At 40.3% G+C, this 18,324-nt stretch overlaps 1 protein-coding gene across 2 annotated transcripts in view; it reads right to left on the bottom strand.

The window, feature by feature from the left end:
- Positions 1-5,252: 5,252 nt before the first annotated feature.
- Positions 5,253-18,324, bottom strand: part of vsx2 (visual system homeobox 2) — a 29,221-nt gene continuing 16,149 nt past the window's right edge. The window contains exons 4-5 of one of the 2 annotated variants that reach the window (XM_028821455.2): positions 11,113-11,293; positions 5,253-9,141 (exon numbers count right to left, since the gene is read on the bottom strand). In XM_028821455.2, coding sequence (XP_028677288.1) covers positions 8,822-9,141; positions 11,113-11,293 — 501 coding nt within the window. In that variant the 3' untranslated portion in view covers positions 5,253-8,821. Of the gene's footprint in view, positions 9,205-11,112; positions 11,294-18,324 lie in introns of both variants that reach the window. The other variant, XM_051919868.1, reaches the window with a different exon arrangement.

Here is an 18,324-nt window from a genome sequence, read left to right as displayed (position 1 = left end):
TCATTATCACGTGTCTGTGTCTTAACGTGTTGGATTACAGTATACTGCATATTCACTTTTTACTAAAGTTAATGGATTCGTTTAACGAAATGTTATTCTGCTGTCAAAACATTTTATGGCGTTTTTCATTTTCTTTTTTTAGGCCCTAAATGAGTAATGATTTTGTGGTTAAAACTTAACAATAAAGCCGGTATTAGTTTTACTTTGTACATTGTGTCATGTTTACCCATTTCTCTGGTTGTCCTTTTATTGATTATAAAAAAAACTGCAAATTTTTGTTAGTAACATATGGATCATACACTCTTTATTGAACCTCTTCTGAGGAGGACTGTATTGTCAATAATTCACAGACTGGGCACTGTTTTCCAGATCATATCTGGATACAATATGCCATATACGTATACATTAATAATAAAGCAGGGTATTAAAGTTATTTCTTCATATACGTTTTGATTATGCACCATATTGATAGAAAGACAGATAGATGTGTTTGTGTGTGTGTAGTGTTTGAATACAAATCATTGGGCATAATGAAGCATTGTTGTTGCTCCGCAGCCTGACCTGCACGTTGTTCCGCTGCGTTTATTCCCCGTAAAGTGTCGTCCTGATTGTCACCGTCCTCACGTGTGACTTGATAAGCACGGACTACTCTTCCCTGTTAACGGGATGTTTTTTGAGGCGAGTCAGTAAATGTCACCTGTGCATATCTTTCAATTCAAAGTGTGTATATTATATATATATATATATATATATATATATATATATATATATATATATATATATATATACACGCCGTGCTCCCGGCTCCCCTCGCATATTAATGAAAAAGGGCAGTGAGGAGGGCCCTGTCCGGCTTCCCCCTCCCCTCGGCCCGCAGCCTCTGTCCTGAAAGCGAACTATGATTCTTAGCGGAATGAAAGAAGTCGCAAAATCAACCGGAATCTTCAAGCAAATTATAGAAAAAAAAACCCCGATCTAAATCCGTTAAGTAGTTCTGTCATGAAAAGCGGACAGACAGACAGACAGACAGACGATGTATGATTATATATATATATATATATATATGTATATATATATATATATATATATATATATATATATATATATATATATATTTCAATCGAAAAGGAGCCACCAGAAAGTGTAAAGGTATTCAGTTGGTAAGGGGTGTTAAGGGCCTGCCATACTACACGACTTTCAAGCTATTTTCAGTCGCGCCGCACGCCAATGAATGACAGTCGTGTAGTGTGACATCCCCAGGGACTCAGTCAGACCAGTCTGCGACTCGTCCAGGTTTGAATTGTGTTTAATTTTGTCTTAACGTAACATTTTGCAAGTAATCTGTGACACTCTCGCGAATAAGAAAAATATTTTGCATATATCGTTCTTTCATTTGCAGGGCTAGTGATGTGTACATAAGCATGCCATCACGGACAAATTGCTTTGTTGATATATAATACATAAAAACCGATCATTTCAAATGATTTCTACTGCAGAAAATGGTGACTTTTTAAAAAATAAAATGTACACCATCAGGGCCGGATTTATATGAAAAGAGGCCCTAGGCTATTCCACTTATGAGGCCCTTTCACCTTCCATTTTTAAGTTTGTAAATTACATGAGAGATAATAAAATTTTGCTAACAATTTGAATGTAGGCCCCTCTTGATCTTGAGGCCCTAGGCTGAAGCCTAGTTAGCCTATAGGAAAATCCGGCCCTGTACACCATTAAGCATCTATTTGTTTTCATGTTATTTCTTCCAAGTTATAAGAATGCTGCTTCATTCTGGTGTTTTATTCTGGCAATGACAAGTTCTGTTTCGAATGTCCTACAACTGAAACACATGAACACCTTCCGGGGACCTGCAGTGTGCTGGTGACAAACAGCCAAGTGACAGCGGACAGGAGCTGCTCAGCTCAATTGGCTCAGAGGACGGGTGGTCCTCTCGTCGAAATACGTGTCAGGTGGGATCAGTCTAATCAGAATACATTGACAGTGTCTGAATAAAAGGCATTAAGAGATAGTGCTAATATTCACGTCTTGTGTTTCTTTAAATTAGGTATACAAATTCCTGTTATTCCGATCTACAGTTTTGGTGTACGATTCCGTCAAGATAATAAGGTCTTCAGTAATGAGCTCTGAAGTAGCCGAATGAACACTCGCTAGTCACGTTTTAGCTTTCAGGACTTTAATGTTTCATGTTATCAAAACAATGAGGAGCTTGGATTGGCAATTAACTTTTCCTGTGATTGTACCACTGCTTTATGCCTCAAGACAACGAACTAACAGCTGTGAAAGTAAAAATACAGCATTTGCTCATTTGACGAGCACTCTCTTTTCAGAAAAATTAACTCACTTCGATTTTTGAGTCGCGTTATGCTTTCTGGTTCCGACCTTCTTATCTTCTTGATGAGTGAGACGCGCGCCCATTTAAAACCCGCAGAAAGAACTTAACTGGAGAAGCGCGAGCCGCCCGAGTAGCGTGGTGCACTCTGGGTAATGAAGTTCCGGTACTCCTCCAGATCGAGAGAATAGATGAGCAGAAGGTACGAGTGCCGCAAGGTCCTGTGTGCCAGAGAGTACTGGGCAACTTCGAGCATTTCTCTCATTTAATTTATCTGTTAAATCGACGACGAATCGGAGCTTGTCTGGCAGGGAGAGGCGTTGAATTGAATGAATGAATCAGCGACAAAAAGGAGCTTCTTGATTTAAAGGGCATAATGCACCTGTCTTGTAACTAAAAAAGAAAATGTTTTACAGATACAGTGCACGTTTTATCACAGGACAGTACACAAGATGTTCAAATAAAGGATCCGCAGTTTAAAAGAAAAATCCCTGAGCTTGAAAATGTAGAATCAGATCCAACTAACGCTTGCACTCTGATTTCATTTTCACTCCGAGAAGAAGGCACATTTTGCAGTATGGAAGATTATTCGTGACAAAAATTAAATGCAATCCGACGCGTTAACAATATTGAAATGTAATGGTTATCTACGTGGGGCACTTCATTTTGGCAGGGTTTCATGCTAAATTTGAAGCATATATTAACCAGATGGCTGATTGCTTTCCACTACGTCACACAATGTTCGTGTCAGTTTAAAATGGCACTTTACTTCAGATCAATAGATGCTGTATCATATAACTAAAAGCGAAGGAAACGTACTGCATTTCTATTCAAGACGATTCCGCTTCAGTCGTGCCAAAACAAAAATGTAATCAAATGATCAATCAGCGTCAAAAGGTGGGGCAAAGGGCGGCAACAATTGTGGTAGGAGGCGTTCCACTTCGAGACATTTCAGTGTTCTTACGGCGAGCACAAGGTTCGTCAATGTGGTCCGTGGAGTGATTAATTAAACAATGAAAGGTATGCTTTAGGGCTCGCTGAAAAAGCTTACTTTTATGTTGTCTAAAGTTAAAATAAGCCGTGCAGGAACATTTTCGAGAAATTAGATGTTAGCGGTCTTAACTAAATACTTAATATAGTGAAACATTTGATATCGAAATCTTCTGTGCTGGTCAGACCTTTTTGTATTAATTTACCTTAATTTGTTTGTCCTTTGCTTGCTCTCGTAAGATCTCTTCTTCTCTTATTTTTGTCCAGACCCTTTTTTCATCTCTTTAATTGTTGTCTCGACTGCTGCACTTCGTACAATTCCAATGTCTTTTATTTTGTTTATTCAAACATTTCATTATTTACATTTTTTTTGTTTGTTTTTTAATAAACTCCAGAACTGTAAGTAGACTTCAGGTTGGAGTCCGTCCATCTGGTACTATTTTCACATTGTTTAAACGCTTCCTTTTTTCTTTAAATGTTCTTGAAACTATTAATGCTCTGGATGTTCATGTCCATTTTCTCTTTATTCAATTCCTTATTGATCATGATTACAATGCTTGGTAACCTTTCATTAACTTCATCTCTCACTTGATTCTTTATCTTTTTAAAGATTTTAAATATTTCCCCCTCCATCTCTCCGATTCTGCTTTTTTTCTGCTTCAAATGCTTAATACAAAATGATTCTACTAATAACCCCTAACCTCAAATGTATTTTGCATAATGGTGTAAAAAATCCCTAAATGCTTTCCAACAGTCCATTTAAACTCGTGCAGGACCACATTATTTTCTGCTTTTTGTATAACTTTAGTTTTTTTTTTTAAATAACTAACCAGTTATATGGCCAGTCTGTGGTTGAATAAGCAAAGAACATTTTAATGATTCATAAAGATGCAGCAATGGGCTCACTGATATCAGACCAGTACACTATTTGTACCATATTCATGTTAAAGTTGAGCTAGTAAGACGGCTACCCTCTTTGGCATTTTCCAGCATGTGACGTTCACTTTTCAGATCTCCTTCGATGATGACAGCTGGACAAGGTTACCTCTGTAAAATGGGCAATGTGGCAGACGAAAAGAGCGGCAAGTAAGAGTTTGTGTTTGCTGTCCTATACTGGCAAGATGTGGTCGTGTGTTTGCCAACTCCACCTGACCTGTCAAATGCTGCTGCCTCGGCCTGGCTGTAGATCACAGGAAGGCCCATTTTATCAAAACCGCGTACTTTGATCTTCTCCCGTTGTACCTTATGGTGTTAGGGTCTTGAGCCAGTTGACTGTTTTCCTAACTTTTGCCAAGATCTTCACTTGTTCACTGGTCATCCCTCTCTTTCTGGCTGCTTCTTTGCCATTTTCTTCCCATACCCTTCACGCTCTTTCCCTCAGCCATTTTCTTTCAGCCTTCATGTCAACAATCTTCTTTGTAATAACTTTATTTCACTCATCTTTATTATGGCCATGTTTTATTTCGATGGTTTCTGCAAGTGGTTGAATGTCCAGTTTTCTGCTGATTCTTTCTTTTTTTTTTTTAACCTACCGCTCATCTTAAATACTGTATACTGTAGAATCCTCTCAAAGTCAAATCCAACCACTAAAAATTGAACTGCTTTATGGGAAGGGGCTTCTGCACTCGGTCCCAATTCTACTGAGATCAGATGCTAGTCTAACATGGACCTGTACCCACTCTTTACAAAGATTGTTACCTCCAGCCAATCAGATCTTTAGTCCCGCAGCAGAAGGAACTTTAGTGGTTAGGATTAAAGTTAACTGAGGCCAAAGGTCTGTCTACATGCTATGTGTCCCTAAATACAGGACTTCTCTCATGCCCTTGTGTCTACTTACTGGAATAAAAGAAAGCCAAGAGACCTGGAGAATCTCCTTACCAGTGTTAACAGCAAGAACATAGAAGGCAACCGCCTAAAGAACAACGTCACTGTTTATTTCACATACAGAAATCTTGACTGATTTGATCCTTTGCTACAGAAGGTCTGGTTTAAAACACTTTAGGAGTATTTGTAATGACTTTATTTACAATATTTACACCAAAGTACATAGAATAGCTGCATTGCTACTATTTCACTTTAAAAAAAATATATAATACTGATTTTTTTTCACAATAGTGCCAGGTTTGACTCTGCAGACTCCAGTGATGAACACTAAGTGCTCGGGGACTGAGTGAAACATTTGGATTTTCTTACTCTTTTTCTGAAGACTGTTACTCTTACTTTATTCACCGTGAATGTTAAAGGTGTAGCACAACGATGTCCACTCTTGTAACAGACACATCCATGTCTTGTTAGACACCGTCTGAAAGAAACAAAACAGTGCGTCCCACACACTGTCAGGAAAAGGACTTGCGAGTGAATTCCAGGAGTGATAAAATGAAAGACATTATTCAAACAATAAAGATAACTTCAAAATATTGCCATTATTAGCTGCCTGCATGCTGCAGTTATTTAGACAGAATCAACGGCAGCCGTACAATCTCTGCCTCACTACAACAAGTTCACCTGCATCACATGAAGTATAAAAGTGACAACACTAAAACTGAACGGCAATTCTTAAATGATATTATTAATATTAAATCGCTCAGTGCTTTGTGAGGGTCTGATTTTTGAACAACTTACATAAAATGCTCAGTATGTCATTACTATGGAAATTAGAATATGAGTTGTCCTTGTTTCTATGTAGGATCTGGACAGTAGTTATTGCTGCTGCTGCTCCACACCTCCTGGCTTGAAGTCTCTGCCCAATTACCTCCTATAGGCTGCTAAAGAGTTTTCCCAGCACTCTGGGTTATTTTCATTTGTACGTGAGGTTAACAAGCAGCTCTAAACTTCCCTGCTATGAGGTTATGTGCTGTTGCCCTGTGATTTCACCCAGGGTTGATCCCAAGCTTGCTGATACAGGCTCTTTAACGGATAATGTGGCTTCAGAAAACTTGAGATTTTGCTGAAACAGCTGTAAGCACCCCCTCTTGAATAAGAAAACAAAGCAAATAAATGTTGTGATCAACGTTTACTTAATGTACAGAAGGGAACAGTTTGATCCCTAACCTAAGCTTACTTCAAAATGGGACTATTTTCTCAGCAGAAAAGATCATGTGAAGTCAACAAAATGTATCACTGGCGTACACAAGTGACCAAAATTAATACATCTCTCGTCTACACTGCCCCACAATGAGGTACACCAGGGCTCCTCAAGTTCAGTCCTCTAGTACCACTGGGGCTGCGGGTTTTCATTCCAAACAGTTTCATGAATAAATTCTAATGATCTAATTCTTTAATTAGTCTTTTTCTTCTCTTATTTTGCATTCGGAAATACGTGCTAGTATATTTACATGTAAACAACATTCAGAAATGTGCATTTTTTTGCCATATCTTTAAATGTTAACTTTTGTGAACCATATTCTTTTAAATTCACCTTTTCCTGTGGGGTTTACTCACTTAATTCTGTTCAGACACAGGATTAGTGATAAGCAGCGCAGACTTGGGTGTATAAAATTCACTTGTCAGCTGATTAATAAGAAAACCCTTAAACAGAACATAAAAAATGAAAACTCTTAAAAAGCAAGAAAAAGTACAATAATTAACGGCATAGTGTTTAAAACTATGACGAAGAAATCGCATCTCCAAATTTGTTCAAAATGCAAATATCATACTAGTGCCCTTTTCTAAATAAAGAAAAAGAAAAGAAAAAAGGCCAGCTAAAAAAATTAGGTGGTTGAGACAAACGTGTGGCCTACTGATTTGTGTAACTGGTGGGAATGAAGGCCTGGAGCCACAGTGGTACACCAGGGCTGGACTTGGGATCCCCTGAGCTACATGATAGGAGCAAGAAGTACGGACGTTGTGGTCAAGGTCTGAAAATCCATAAAAGTGACTTTTTACGTTATTATTAGCGTGTTTTTTCCTCTATGTAGCAACTTTTAAACACTGTTGGGGGGGGGGGGGGGGGGGGGCAACATATTAAAAGTAACGTGCATTACATAGACTACTTTTTAAAGTAACAAGTCATGTAACACAATACTTATTTTCCTGAAGTAAAAACGTGTATTACCTTAAAAAATACATTATTTCTAATGCTTATTCCTGCTCCTCAGACAAAAAAAGAGTGTTATTATGCAGACGTATTGCATTTATTCAGTAATATTGTATACATATGTGCTTTGGCCATCTGGTAAAAGCTAGGGAGGAAGAGGTTAAAAACATGCAATAAAGGGAACTGAACTGAACAAAAGTTACAAATATACATTTAGTCCTGCATGTGCTGAGGGGTAAATTTAACTGGCCCAGTTTAGCATCGCAGGGAGCCAGTGATCACCCAAATAAATGTGGTGGACCGCTCAGTCACACAGCCAATCAACAGAGTGTGCCACATGCAGTCCAATACACTCGTAAAAGTCAGGGTGCCAAAGCGGCCCTGAAGAGCGAGGCCATTTTTGGTTACCAGAGGAGCCATCCACATGAAGGTCCCCGAAGGAACTTTCTGTAGCGGTCAATATAAAAAGAGATAACAGATTTTGTGAAATGACAATGGGTTCCTGATTTTAAAAGGACTCTCGCTGCACACAATAACTCGAGTTAAGTTCAGATTTTCTTGATCTGTAAGTATCCTGCCTACTATACATTAAGGACTTCTCTTTTGTCCGATCATTTGTAATATTTTATATATATATTTTTAGTCCCTAAATTAAATGGTTCTTTGTCAGGCAAGAGTTCAACAAGGAACCACACGGCCCTGTAAAGTACCATTACAGAACTAGCATTTAAAAGAGTGTAACGGAAACTTACAAATAAAGTATCATCTGTTTAGTTTTCATCCAGATACTTGCTATTGATAAGTTTCAGGACGGGTTCTACATGGGCGTAGGATTTTTAATACAAAAGAAAAAGCAACGCACTGTTTGTAACGCATTACAATATGCCATATTTAATGACGTGTTTTGGTAAGTAGTCAGTAATGTCACTCAGTTACTTTTAAAAGTAGCGTTCCCCAACACTGCTTTGAAATGGTCTAGTTAAGTTATTTTCGAGTAGTCTTCGTTTGACTAATTTTGCTCTGCTGTTATTGCTGTCCCATGACGGTTTTTAAGTCACTGTACTCACTCGTGCTCTCTTTTTTTGTTGTGATTCGCTACTCGGACATTTCCACTTGTTCTTTGTCGGTGGTCAGTAATCCTTCTGAAGTGAGCTGCTTTCGGAGCGTTTGTGCGTTTTAATAAAACATTCGAGGAGTGACTGGCAGCACAGCATAAACAAAAACTAGCAGCTATTTTGCTCTTTAAAAGAAAAACAAATGATAATATACCCCCGATTTTACTTTTTGAAGGTATCCAACCTCCACGAAGATACTCATTTCATGAGCAGAGAAATATCAAGCAGAAATATTATCGAAAAAATATACAAAAAACGTTACATCAATAAAAAGAAAGCTTGTCAAGCTCAACAGTCTCCCCAAATGTCCAGCCTCCTGGCATTCAGACGACACGCCTATTTCGCGTCGTCCTCTTCCTCCGCCGGCTTGACGCTATCGCCACTCTTCTCTTCCGTTTCCTCCAGCGCCATTGCCTTGCGTGGCGGTGCGTCACTAGAAACAGTCCCGAGTACTTTGGCGCTGTGCTCCTGCGCTTTGGCCCGGAGTGCCGCAATGCTGTTCTCTCTCAGTTCCTCTTTGGAGATGGGAGACTTGCAGTCTTTCCTCCTGTCGTCCGCCTCTCTCTCGTCTTGCTTGTGAACGGCCAGCGATGGCAGGGGATCAGCTTTCCCGCCTGGGGAGTTCGACAAGGCCTCCATGGACTTTTTGTGCATTCCTAAAAAGAATTGTGGGCATTCGGTTTTAGAAAAGCGTCTGGTCATTGGCAAGCCATCTTGAACTGGAAATAGTAAGCAAGAAAAGGGTAAGCTGCAGAATGTGCCTTTGTAATGCTGGGAGTTTTTTTTTCACCCATGTTATCAGGCACATTAGAAAGGGAAACACATCTATTGTAAGTGGTAACATATTCAAACGCAGTTCATGTAAAGGGGGGAAACCAACCATTTGACTTTTTAGTCCTGGTGTTCCAAGTCTATGTCACTTTTTTCCTGATTCACTTTTTAGTAATTCAGGTGGTACAATTGAAGAAGTCTGTATATTAGTAAGTCCTGGACAAAATAAAGCATTACTTCTGCTTTAAATGATCAGGCTCAGATTAGAAGATTTGCAAGTCAATCAAGTTATACACTTCTCACTTACTGACTCGTCATCAGGGTGACTGGCAGTCCCAATTAATATTTAAGGGCCACTTAAAGAGAATCCTCTGTATTTTGGAAGTGGAGGAAGTTGTTGAGCAGTACACTAAACTGCCTCATGTGTGAAAAGACAAACGATATACTATAGCAGCCTGGGTGAGGCGCTGAGCCTCTAAAATATATTAACCGTGAATCAGGCAACAGGGACGTAGACTGGAGTATCTCAGATTTATGGAGATGTAAAGTAACCTTACCCTAGGGAGTAGAAAAAATATACTTTGAAATTAATAAATACACTCGGATGCTTTATTTCTCCTGGTGTAAGCATTTTGAGACTATCCTAAAATATTATATTTGACCCTCATCATAATGAACCTACAGCCAATGTAGTGTGTGCTCCCCGGAGAATTTCTAAATCAATAACTGTGAAAGGTCATAAAAATATGAAACCCTTCCAGATGAGCCTGCTGCTAAACTGAAATGAGTAAGTAAGGCAGCTGAATAGTCTCCCAGCTGTTAAAGCTCCATAATTCTGGAGCCACTTACTGTGGTAGGGAATGTGGACAGGCATGTGGTTGGAAAGAACTGTAATCCAGCCGGGTTTGGTGAATTCAACGGCCGAGTTTGGCGAGGCTCAGTTATTATGGCTGAAGCTGGATGGCTCTGAAGCACAACAGCGAACAGTAGTGTGTTTCTTGAAGTTGCAAAATTCAGGCTTTTAGTTTTTAAAACTGCCTTACTTAAGAGATCGCTACTATTTGTCATGTGCACAATGACGTCAACCTGTGCTTAGTCTTTTAATTAATCTCTTGAGCTTGAATTGCCTTTTTTTCTGCTTTACTAACCAAATTCTAAAACACTTCAGCAAAATGAAGCATTTTGGGGACTGTCACTAATAATACTGGTAAACTACACTATTCTATTATTCTGGTATCTTTGGAGCTCCATAAGGTCCCAACTCTGTCACAGATGATAAGTATGAAAGTTTTTCCATCATTGTAATGATGCATTCTAGGATTCATGCACATTGCGGGACTGGGGAGCAGCTGCATTTCAAAGCCATCAAGCATCCAGCTAAGCAACGCCACACATCTTTTCATTCTGATTCTGAAATACAGCTATGATAGCGTTTAATAGGCGCTTTCTTATCAGAGGTCAAGATGGCATTGTCTAAAACACTTTGACAGACTTGTGACAGGACTACATAATGATCTGGGATCAATAGAAATACCTCCTTGAGCTTGCTGTCCTGTAATAGACTACGATTAGGCTCTTTAAATGTAGACAGTATCACAAGAACAAAATGTAGATAGAGAATCTGGATTTCTCACTATACCAAATGATATGCTGCGTCAGGGCCGGGGGGCTGAGATGTGTCTAGCTGATAGCAGCCAGGCAATGAATCATGGCAGTCTCTGCGGAGGCCCTGCATTGCTCACACAGGTCACGTAGGCCAGCCAGCCAGCCACAGTTGACATGCATGAATAATGTGGTGGCAAAGAAGCACAGGTGAAGTGAAAGGAGGTAAAATAAAATGCCATTCCATTACTTACCTAGGAGCCATGGAGCACAGGATTCCATGATGCCATCCTTGGCAGACTTGAGGATGGATTCTGGAAGGGGAATTGAGTGTCGCACCATGGCGCCATAAAGCCCATATTCCGCCATCACGCTGCTCCGTCCCCAGCACTTTTCACGCTTTCTCCACTTGGCACGCCGGTTCTGGAACCACACCTGAGCAGAAAAAGCAAAAGTGAGGAGTGACCAGGAAGGGGATACTGACTTTGGGAGTTCTATCTCAACTCCACGTTGACTTTTTGAAGAGGCTCTTGGGTAGGGGGATTAAGGAGACAAGTGTCACTCTTTCACATAAATGTTTTACTTTGATTTATGAAAAATCTGCATGTGATTCTGGGTAGTATAGAGACACACATCTGGGGTCCTGGATTTGTTTCCCATCCCAGTCAAGGTGTGTGTAAAGTTTGTACATTATCCCTTTATCCACATGGATCTTTCACCATATTTTCACATGGTTAATTTCATAGATTATGTTAAACTGGCTGAGTGTGACTTGGTTCATGTGTCTACATCTCATGATGCACTGATGCTTCAACCAGGACCAGCTCCTGCTTCTTACTGGGATAGTCACCAGCTCTACCTGACCATGACTTGAATAATGAATGCTGGCAACTTATGAAAGAATATTCAGTGCATGTAAATATTATGTACTGACCTGGAGACCATTGTTCTAAAGTGATGAATGAGAAAGCAGCAGAGTATTCTAACGATGTTAATGCAGCCAAACTTAGCAATGTGTTAGCATTTTAGCGTTGATGGTCCTATGGCACATTGATTCTAATCAGGCTGCTTCATCTGCCTAATCATGTATTCCACCCATTTAATCAGGTTTTGGGGTCATGGGAAGCCAGAAGCTATACTGGCAGCATTAGGTAGAAGACAAGAAGCAACCGATGATGGAGTGCAAAATTCGAAGTCACCTTCATGCACGTCACTGCTCTTTCAATTTTAATCATTGCTGTATAAAAAGACACCTAGCAGAAGAAAGTCACAGAGGCTAATGTTGATAAATGGACAATAAAAGCCTATAATCAAAAAGTCTCCAGTGAGCACCTAAGGAGGCAGTGCACCTCTCGGCTAAAACATTACATTTAGTTCACTTCACCATCGTATGGTTGTCATTGCTAGATTGGCCCCTGAACTGGTTTATATGTGTTTGTCCTGTCCAGATGTTGTTCCCATTTTGTGTCTAATGCTTGCTGGGATAGGCTCAAGCTTCCTCCTGACCCAGCTTTGGATAAGCAGGATTAGAAAATGGGTGGATATATTTTTTGGAAATAAATTGTTTTTCTCTAGTCATAATGTTATATGTCACATTCTTTACAAATTTAAAAACCAAACACTTAATGCTGTGGTGTATGTATGTTTGGTCATTACTTTTTTTCAAACAGCCTGGTTAAATAAAGGTCAAGTGCAGGGAGATCCATCAGATGCAATGCAGAAATAAACCTTGGATTGGATGTGCACACTCATTTATACACACATTTACATACTAGGCCAAAATAGATTGACCAATTATGAGAAAAATGCAAAGGTATAGGGAGATGTGTAAATGTCGCACATTCAGAAGGCAGGAAACTGACCCCAGGTGTGGGGGGGCTGGGAGGAAACAAAGTGAAACTCTGAGACCCAGAACTGCTGTGTAGTCCACGTATGTTTGGAACTTTGATTGGTAGCCCTGTGGGTAGACTTTGTGCTAACAGCTCACATCCGACCCTATAAACAGCCATTTTTGGGATTTTCTTTAATTATTAATTATGGTGATACTCTTCATTTTACTTGCCTAACTCCAGGGCCCTTAATTAATAATCTGCGGCTTTTCCCCACGGTGAATGGTAAAATACATGAGTCATTTTCAGCACCTGCATTTATGAAAATTTAATCTCCTCTCTGGTGAAATATGCTGTTCTATACGTGTGCCCTTAGAATTCAATGCTTAGGGGCTCCTGATTATTTTCTTGGCATCAAAAGGTCTTCCTAGTAAAACCATTTTGGAAAACTTTGATGTAGAGTGACACCCTCTGGAAAACATTGGCAGTGCAGCCTCTACTAGTCATTTTCCACTAACTGTTAATGGCAAAGTACTGTTTCCTTTCCAATAGGTCTTTATCAATGAGTCAACTTCTAACCGTGATTCACATTTTTTGCTTCGGTACCTCCACCTCCATTTGTCTCCCTTTCTGTAAAATTCAAAACCACCTCAAAAGTAAATTTAGAGCAACAAGCTGTATTTAGTCAAATACAAGGCTTCTCACAGCCCAAGCCATTATTTTCGACTAAAGTGGCCATTACAAAATAGCAGACATGAACATAAACGAGAAGTATCCCAAAGAGGAGTGCCTCACTTGGGGTTTTCTGAATTTGGCTACTTGTTATAAAGCATACAAAGGGTGACAGTGAGCCAAAGCAGTATCACGAGTAAGGCAGGAACCAACCTTGGACAGGACATCAGTTCACCACCAGGCATGCTCACTCATACCAGGCTAACTGAGAGTCCGCACATAACCCAACATAAACATCTTTGGGAATAACTGTAGTATTCAAAGAAAACCCAAATGTTTATGGGGACACTGTGAAATTCCACATAGACAGTGGTCAGGCCAGGACATGAACTTGAACCCAAGTTCTTGATGGTGTGACGCAGCACTGTTGAAAAAGAAACAAGCAAAATATTACAAGCCCTAGAACACCATTCATTAGTGTCTGTGGGCTTGTTTTACTTTTTTAAGTTGTGCAACAATTTCCAAACTGCTTATTCACACAGCAACAAGACATTACATTTTAAGGATGTCTAATTAAAGACAGGACTTGACCTCTCTTGGGACACTGTATGGAAAAAAAATAGCAGCCATGGGTTGCCCGGTTAGTGCTTGGCATGGATTAACTTGTGGTTTCCTGATTCATTTTGTTGTAAGGCGTCTACTAATGAGATGCTTCCTTTTAAAATTTACTAGTCGACGGAGTCCATCTTCTTTGGTATGATGAGGGACATTCAGTGCTTGAAATGCAACCACTTAGAATGGCCACAGACAAGATGAAGGCTCTCCAGTGATAGTTTTAATAAGTACTTTAAATCTCCTTTTTATAATGATAAAAGTCAAAGGATATTGCCAAGGAATCTAAAGAAAAAATTAACTCGTATGTTTAAAATAGTTGTATAGTAAACCATATTTTGTATTTCTAGGCATTTCTTGATTGAATGTGCTATGCAAACAAATAAACCACCACGTTCAATAAGATGTTCAAGTTAATTAGCTTCAATGTTTCACTCAGTCATTCTCTAACCTTCTTATTCCTGAACAGGGTCGCGGGGGTCTTCTGGAGCCTATCCCAGCTAGCATAGGACGCAAGGCAGGAACAATCCCTGGACAGGGTGCCAGTCTATTACAGGGTGAACACCGACACCTTAACCACACACTAGGGCTAATTTAGGACAGCCATTTCACCTAACCTACATGTCTGGACTGTGGGAGGAAACCAGAGCACCTTACGCAGCCGCAGGAGAACACATAAACTTCACGCAGGGAGGACCTGAAACACGAACCTGGGTCTCCTTACTGCGAGGCAGCCGTGCCGCCCACTTCAATATGTGTTTATGTCAAATAATCTTTGGGTGGTTTAGAAAATGGATGGGTTGCTGGACATTCTGTTAATTTTTAAAATGACATTACATTCTCATGCCCACTTAATCCAATTTGATATCACAGGATTTCAGGGCACATTTGCTATATAAATAATGATAAGATGAAGCTTATTTTGTGTTGTTCATAAGTTTATGTTAGATTTATCTCATTTTAGAACTTGGAGAGGACTAAATGAATGTGAGATATGTAGAACTAACTGAAAGAGGATGTACATACTATTTCACATGACTGCATATTATGAATATTACATATACTGTAGATCTATTTATGTTTAATACATTTACATTATATAAACTATATACATAAATATTAATCAAATTGTTTTTTACACCAATACAAAGAAGATCTTTCGTCCTATTGTTGACTATGTTTAAGGTGTTTTGATAAACTCACATCACAGAATTGCTCTTACTTTTTCCTTCTCTGTGATAATTTGTGATAGTGCTGACAACGAAAGCCGCTATATAAAATCATTTTAATTTTAGCAAATTATATAGAAAAGATTGAAACAATCAGATCATCCATCCATCCATCCATCCAATTTCCAACCTGCTGAATCTGAACACAGCGTCACAGGGGTCTGCTGGAGCCAATCCCAGCCAACACAGGGCACAAGGCAGGGAACCAATCCTGGGCAGGGTGCCAACCCACCGCAGCAATCAGATCATACTGGAACAAAAAACGTTCAGTGCGAGAGAATAGATAATTTACACTTATTGTACAACGCCATTAGAACATACAAACATAAAGAAGTTTAACAAATGAGAGGAGACCATTCAGTCCATCAAGCTCGTTTGTGTAGCTAATAGCTAAGCTGGGGTGGCACAGTGGTGCAGTGGGTAGCGCTGTTGCCTCGCAGTTGGGAGACCTGGGGACCTGGGTTCGCTTCCCGGTTCCTCCCTGCGTGGAGTTTGCATGTTCTCCCCGTGTCAGCGTGGGTTTCCTCCGGGCGCTCCGGTTTCCTCCCACAGTCCAATGACATGCAGGTTAGGTGGATTGACAATTCTAAATTGGCCCTCGTGTGTGCTTGGTGTGTGGGTGTTTTTGTGTGTGTCCTGCAGTGGGTTGGCACCCTGCCCGGGATTGGTTCCTGCCTTGTGCCCTGTGTTGGCTGGGATTGGCTCCAGCGGACCCCCGTGACCCTGTGTTCGGATTCAGCGGGTTGGATAATGGATGGATGGATAGCTAAGCTGTCCCAATGTCTCATCCAGATCCTTCTTAAAGGTTGTCAAGGTTTCTGCCTCAACTCCATGTATCAGTAGTTTGTTTCAGAGTCCCACAACTCTTTGAGTTTTCCTAATTTCCACTGATGTCCTCAAGTATGTGATTCGCCCTTAAGCCAAAAGAATTCTGCTGGATCTACTTTATCAATGCCTTTAATGATTTTAAATACTGTGATTAGGCTCCCACACATTAATGTAGTATTTAGGATAAGAAAAAATCATCAAAAAATGAATAAAAGTTGCTCCTTGTGTCTATTGATTTTCATTTTAAATCTGAAATACCTAAAATTGATTATAAAAGAAAAAAGGTGTCCATTTGATAGAACATACCACCCTTTTATAGTACCAGCAATGGCATACTATAATGTAGAAAGTAACATTTACAATGGAAAAAATTAGCGCCTGGAGGCCATTTCACGTCTTGAATTTCTGACAAGCCTGTTTAACTTTAGGTTTATCTCAAGTGAATTTCAGTTGCAGGAGCACAGTGAAATAGTGAAGAATGCTGCCCTCCTGTTTCCTGACTTTGAACCTCGTAGTTTGTAGTTTTCTGTGTGTAATCCGCATGCTCTCCCAGCCTGTTGTGGCGTCCTCCAGATGCAGCATGTTCTCTCCCACATCTGAAGGATGTCTCGGTTGGGTTCATTGCCTGCTTCAAGTTGGCCCTGTTGTGGACTATTGCCTTGTCCAGAGTTGGTACCAGTGCTGCCAGGGCAGGCCCAGGACCCCCATGGCATCAAACTGCATTAAGTGTGTTTGAGAATGTTACATGACTTTCATTTGCAACTGCATATTCCTTCTTTAATCAGTTCATCCTGACTGGCACATATGTCTAAGCAAAGGACTGCACGCTGCACAAGGCAGACAGGCAGATTTTTATTAGGGGGGGGAGTGGGGGGATTTAAATGTATGGAACACACGCACTGCTAGCTAATAAACAAAATGCTTACATCACACTTGAAAGCTCCCACCACAGGGCCAGTAAGCCACGAGCGCAGCCTCTGGCCTCGGGATCTTGCTACTAATGCTGGTGGCAATCCATGCCTTTAAGAGGCAGTTAATTGATTTTCGCAGCCAAGGTGTGAGGTGTTTAATAGCCATCACTGGTGGCGCATATGTACAAGTGTGTCTGTGCACAGCCGACGAGGGGGAGGGCTGTAGGGGAGGGTTGCAGCAGGAGATAGACATTAAATTAAAAATTATCAAAATCATTTTGAAGGCTTTTTTAGTAATTCTGATGATAGCCCTTATCTCATACAAGAGATGGGTTTTTTGATGAAAAATTGCTTCTCTGGCATTCAAAGGAAAGCAGAGGAAGGCTGGAAGAGAAGCGACCCCAGGGGCAAGCGAAGGCTGATTGAAAAATAAGTTAATTTCAAGCCCAATCGATGGTCGACAGGCGCTCAAATATCACGGGAAATTAAACTAGCGGGGCTCGGGGGAGCTTGGCCATTGACCCATGCTAATTAATTCAATGTAGTTATCATTTCATTTTAACTCATCGTCTCCAGCCTGGCTCCCAAGGGACAAGCACAGGCTCATCTGATTTAACTAATTACACTCGATGATAAAATTGGGTGTTGATTTTGTTTAGGGGCGGAACGTATTTATTTATTTATTTTCCAGAAGGAGGTATAATGGAAATGAAATTAAAAAGCTCCTTGGCAGATGGATGGCCCGGGTCACACTGCAATCTTCTTGCTCCTTGATTGCTTGATTAGGTCGTTAGTGCTTTACGGATTGGGGGGGGGATTGGGGGGGGGTGGCGTTTGGATGCTGCACGGCATCCAGGCGTACATGATGAAATAGATATGGAGAGATCACATCTACAGGGAGGGAGGAGGTATTTGTCTTGTTTAAGAGGTGAAAAGAATTGATTCTCAGTTGCGCAGGGTGGCATCAGACACCAGTGGGTGAAATTAAATCAGATGCCTCACGGCTATCTCAGCCTTCTCCAAAATATATTTGTATGTACAGCCACCTAATTCATTTCTTCTTCTTTTACCCACGTTGTTACAGCACTGAGCCTGTGACAGGTTCTGAGTTGTTTTCAGACTCAAGCACGGTTAAACAATTCAATTGGATTTCTATTTGCACTAAACAGCAGGAGTAGTTTTGAGGAGGGACTGGTGGGAAGAACATGTCCTCTTCACTTTCTGCAAAGTACTTGTGTACTTCTTCCATGATATTTGAACAATACTCTCTGGGTCGGTTCTCTTTTAACAACTCCAAAGAATTTCTAAAGGACCACAGTGCTCGAGGAGATTGTGATTCTGGATTAAAGGTGATTGATAACATGTCATACCATCTGATGAACTTT

Source organism: Erpetoichthys calabaricus, chromosome 16 (assembly GCF_900747795.2).
Source record: "Erpetoichthys calabaricus chromosome 16, fErpCal1.3, whole genome shotgun sequence".
Lineage (NCBI taxonomy): Eukaryota > Metazoa > Chordata > Cladistia > Polypteriformes > Polypteridae > Erpetoichthys > Erpetoichthys calabaricus.
Note: the sequence above shows the minus strand (reverse complement) of the source record. Positions and strands in the feature narration are given on the sequence as shown.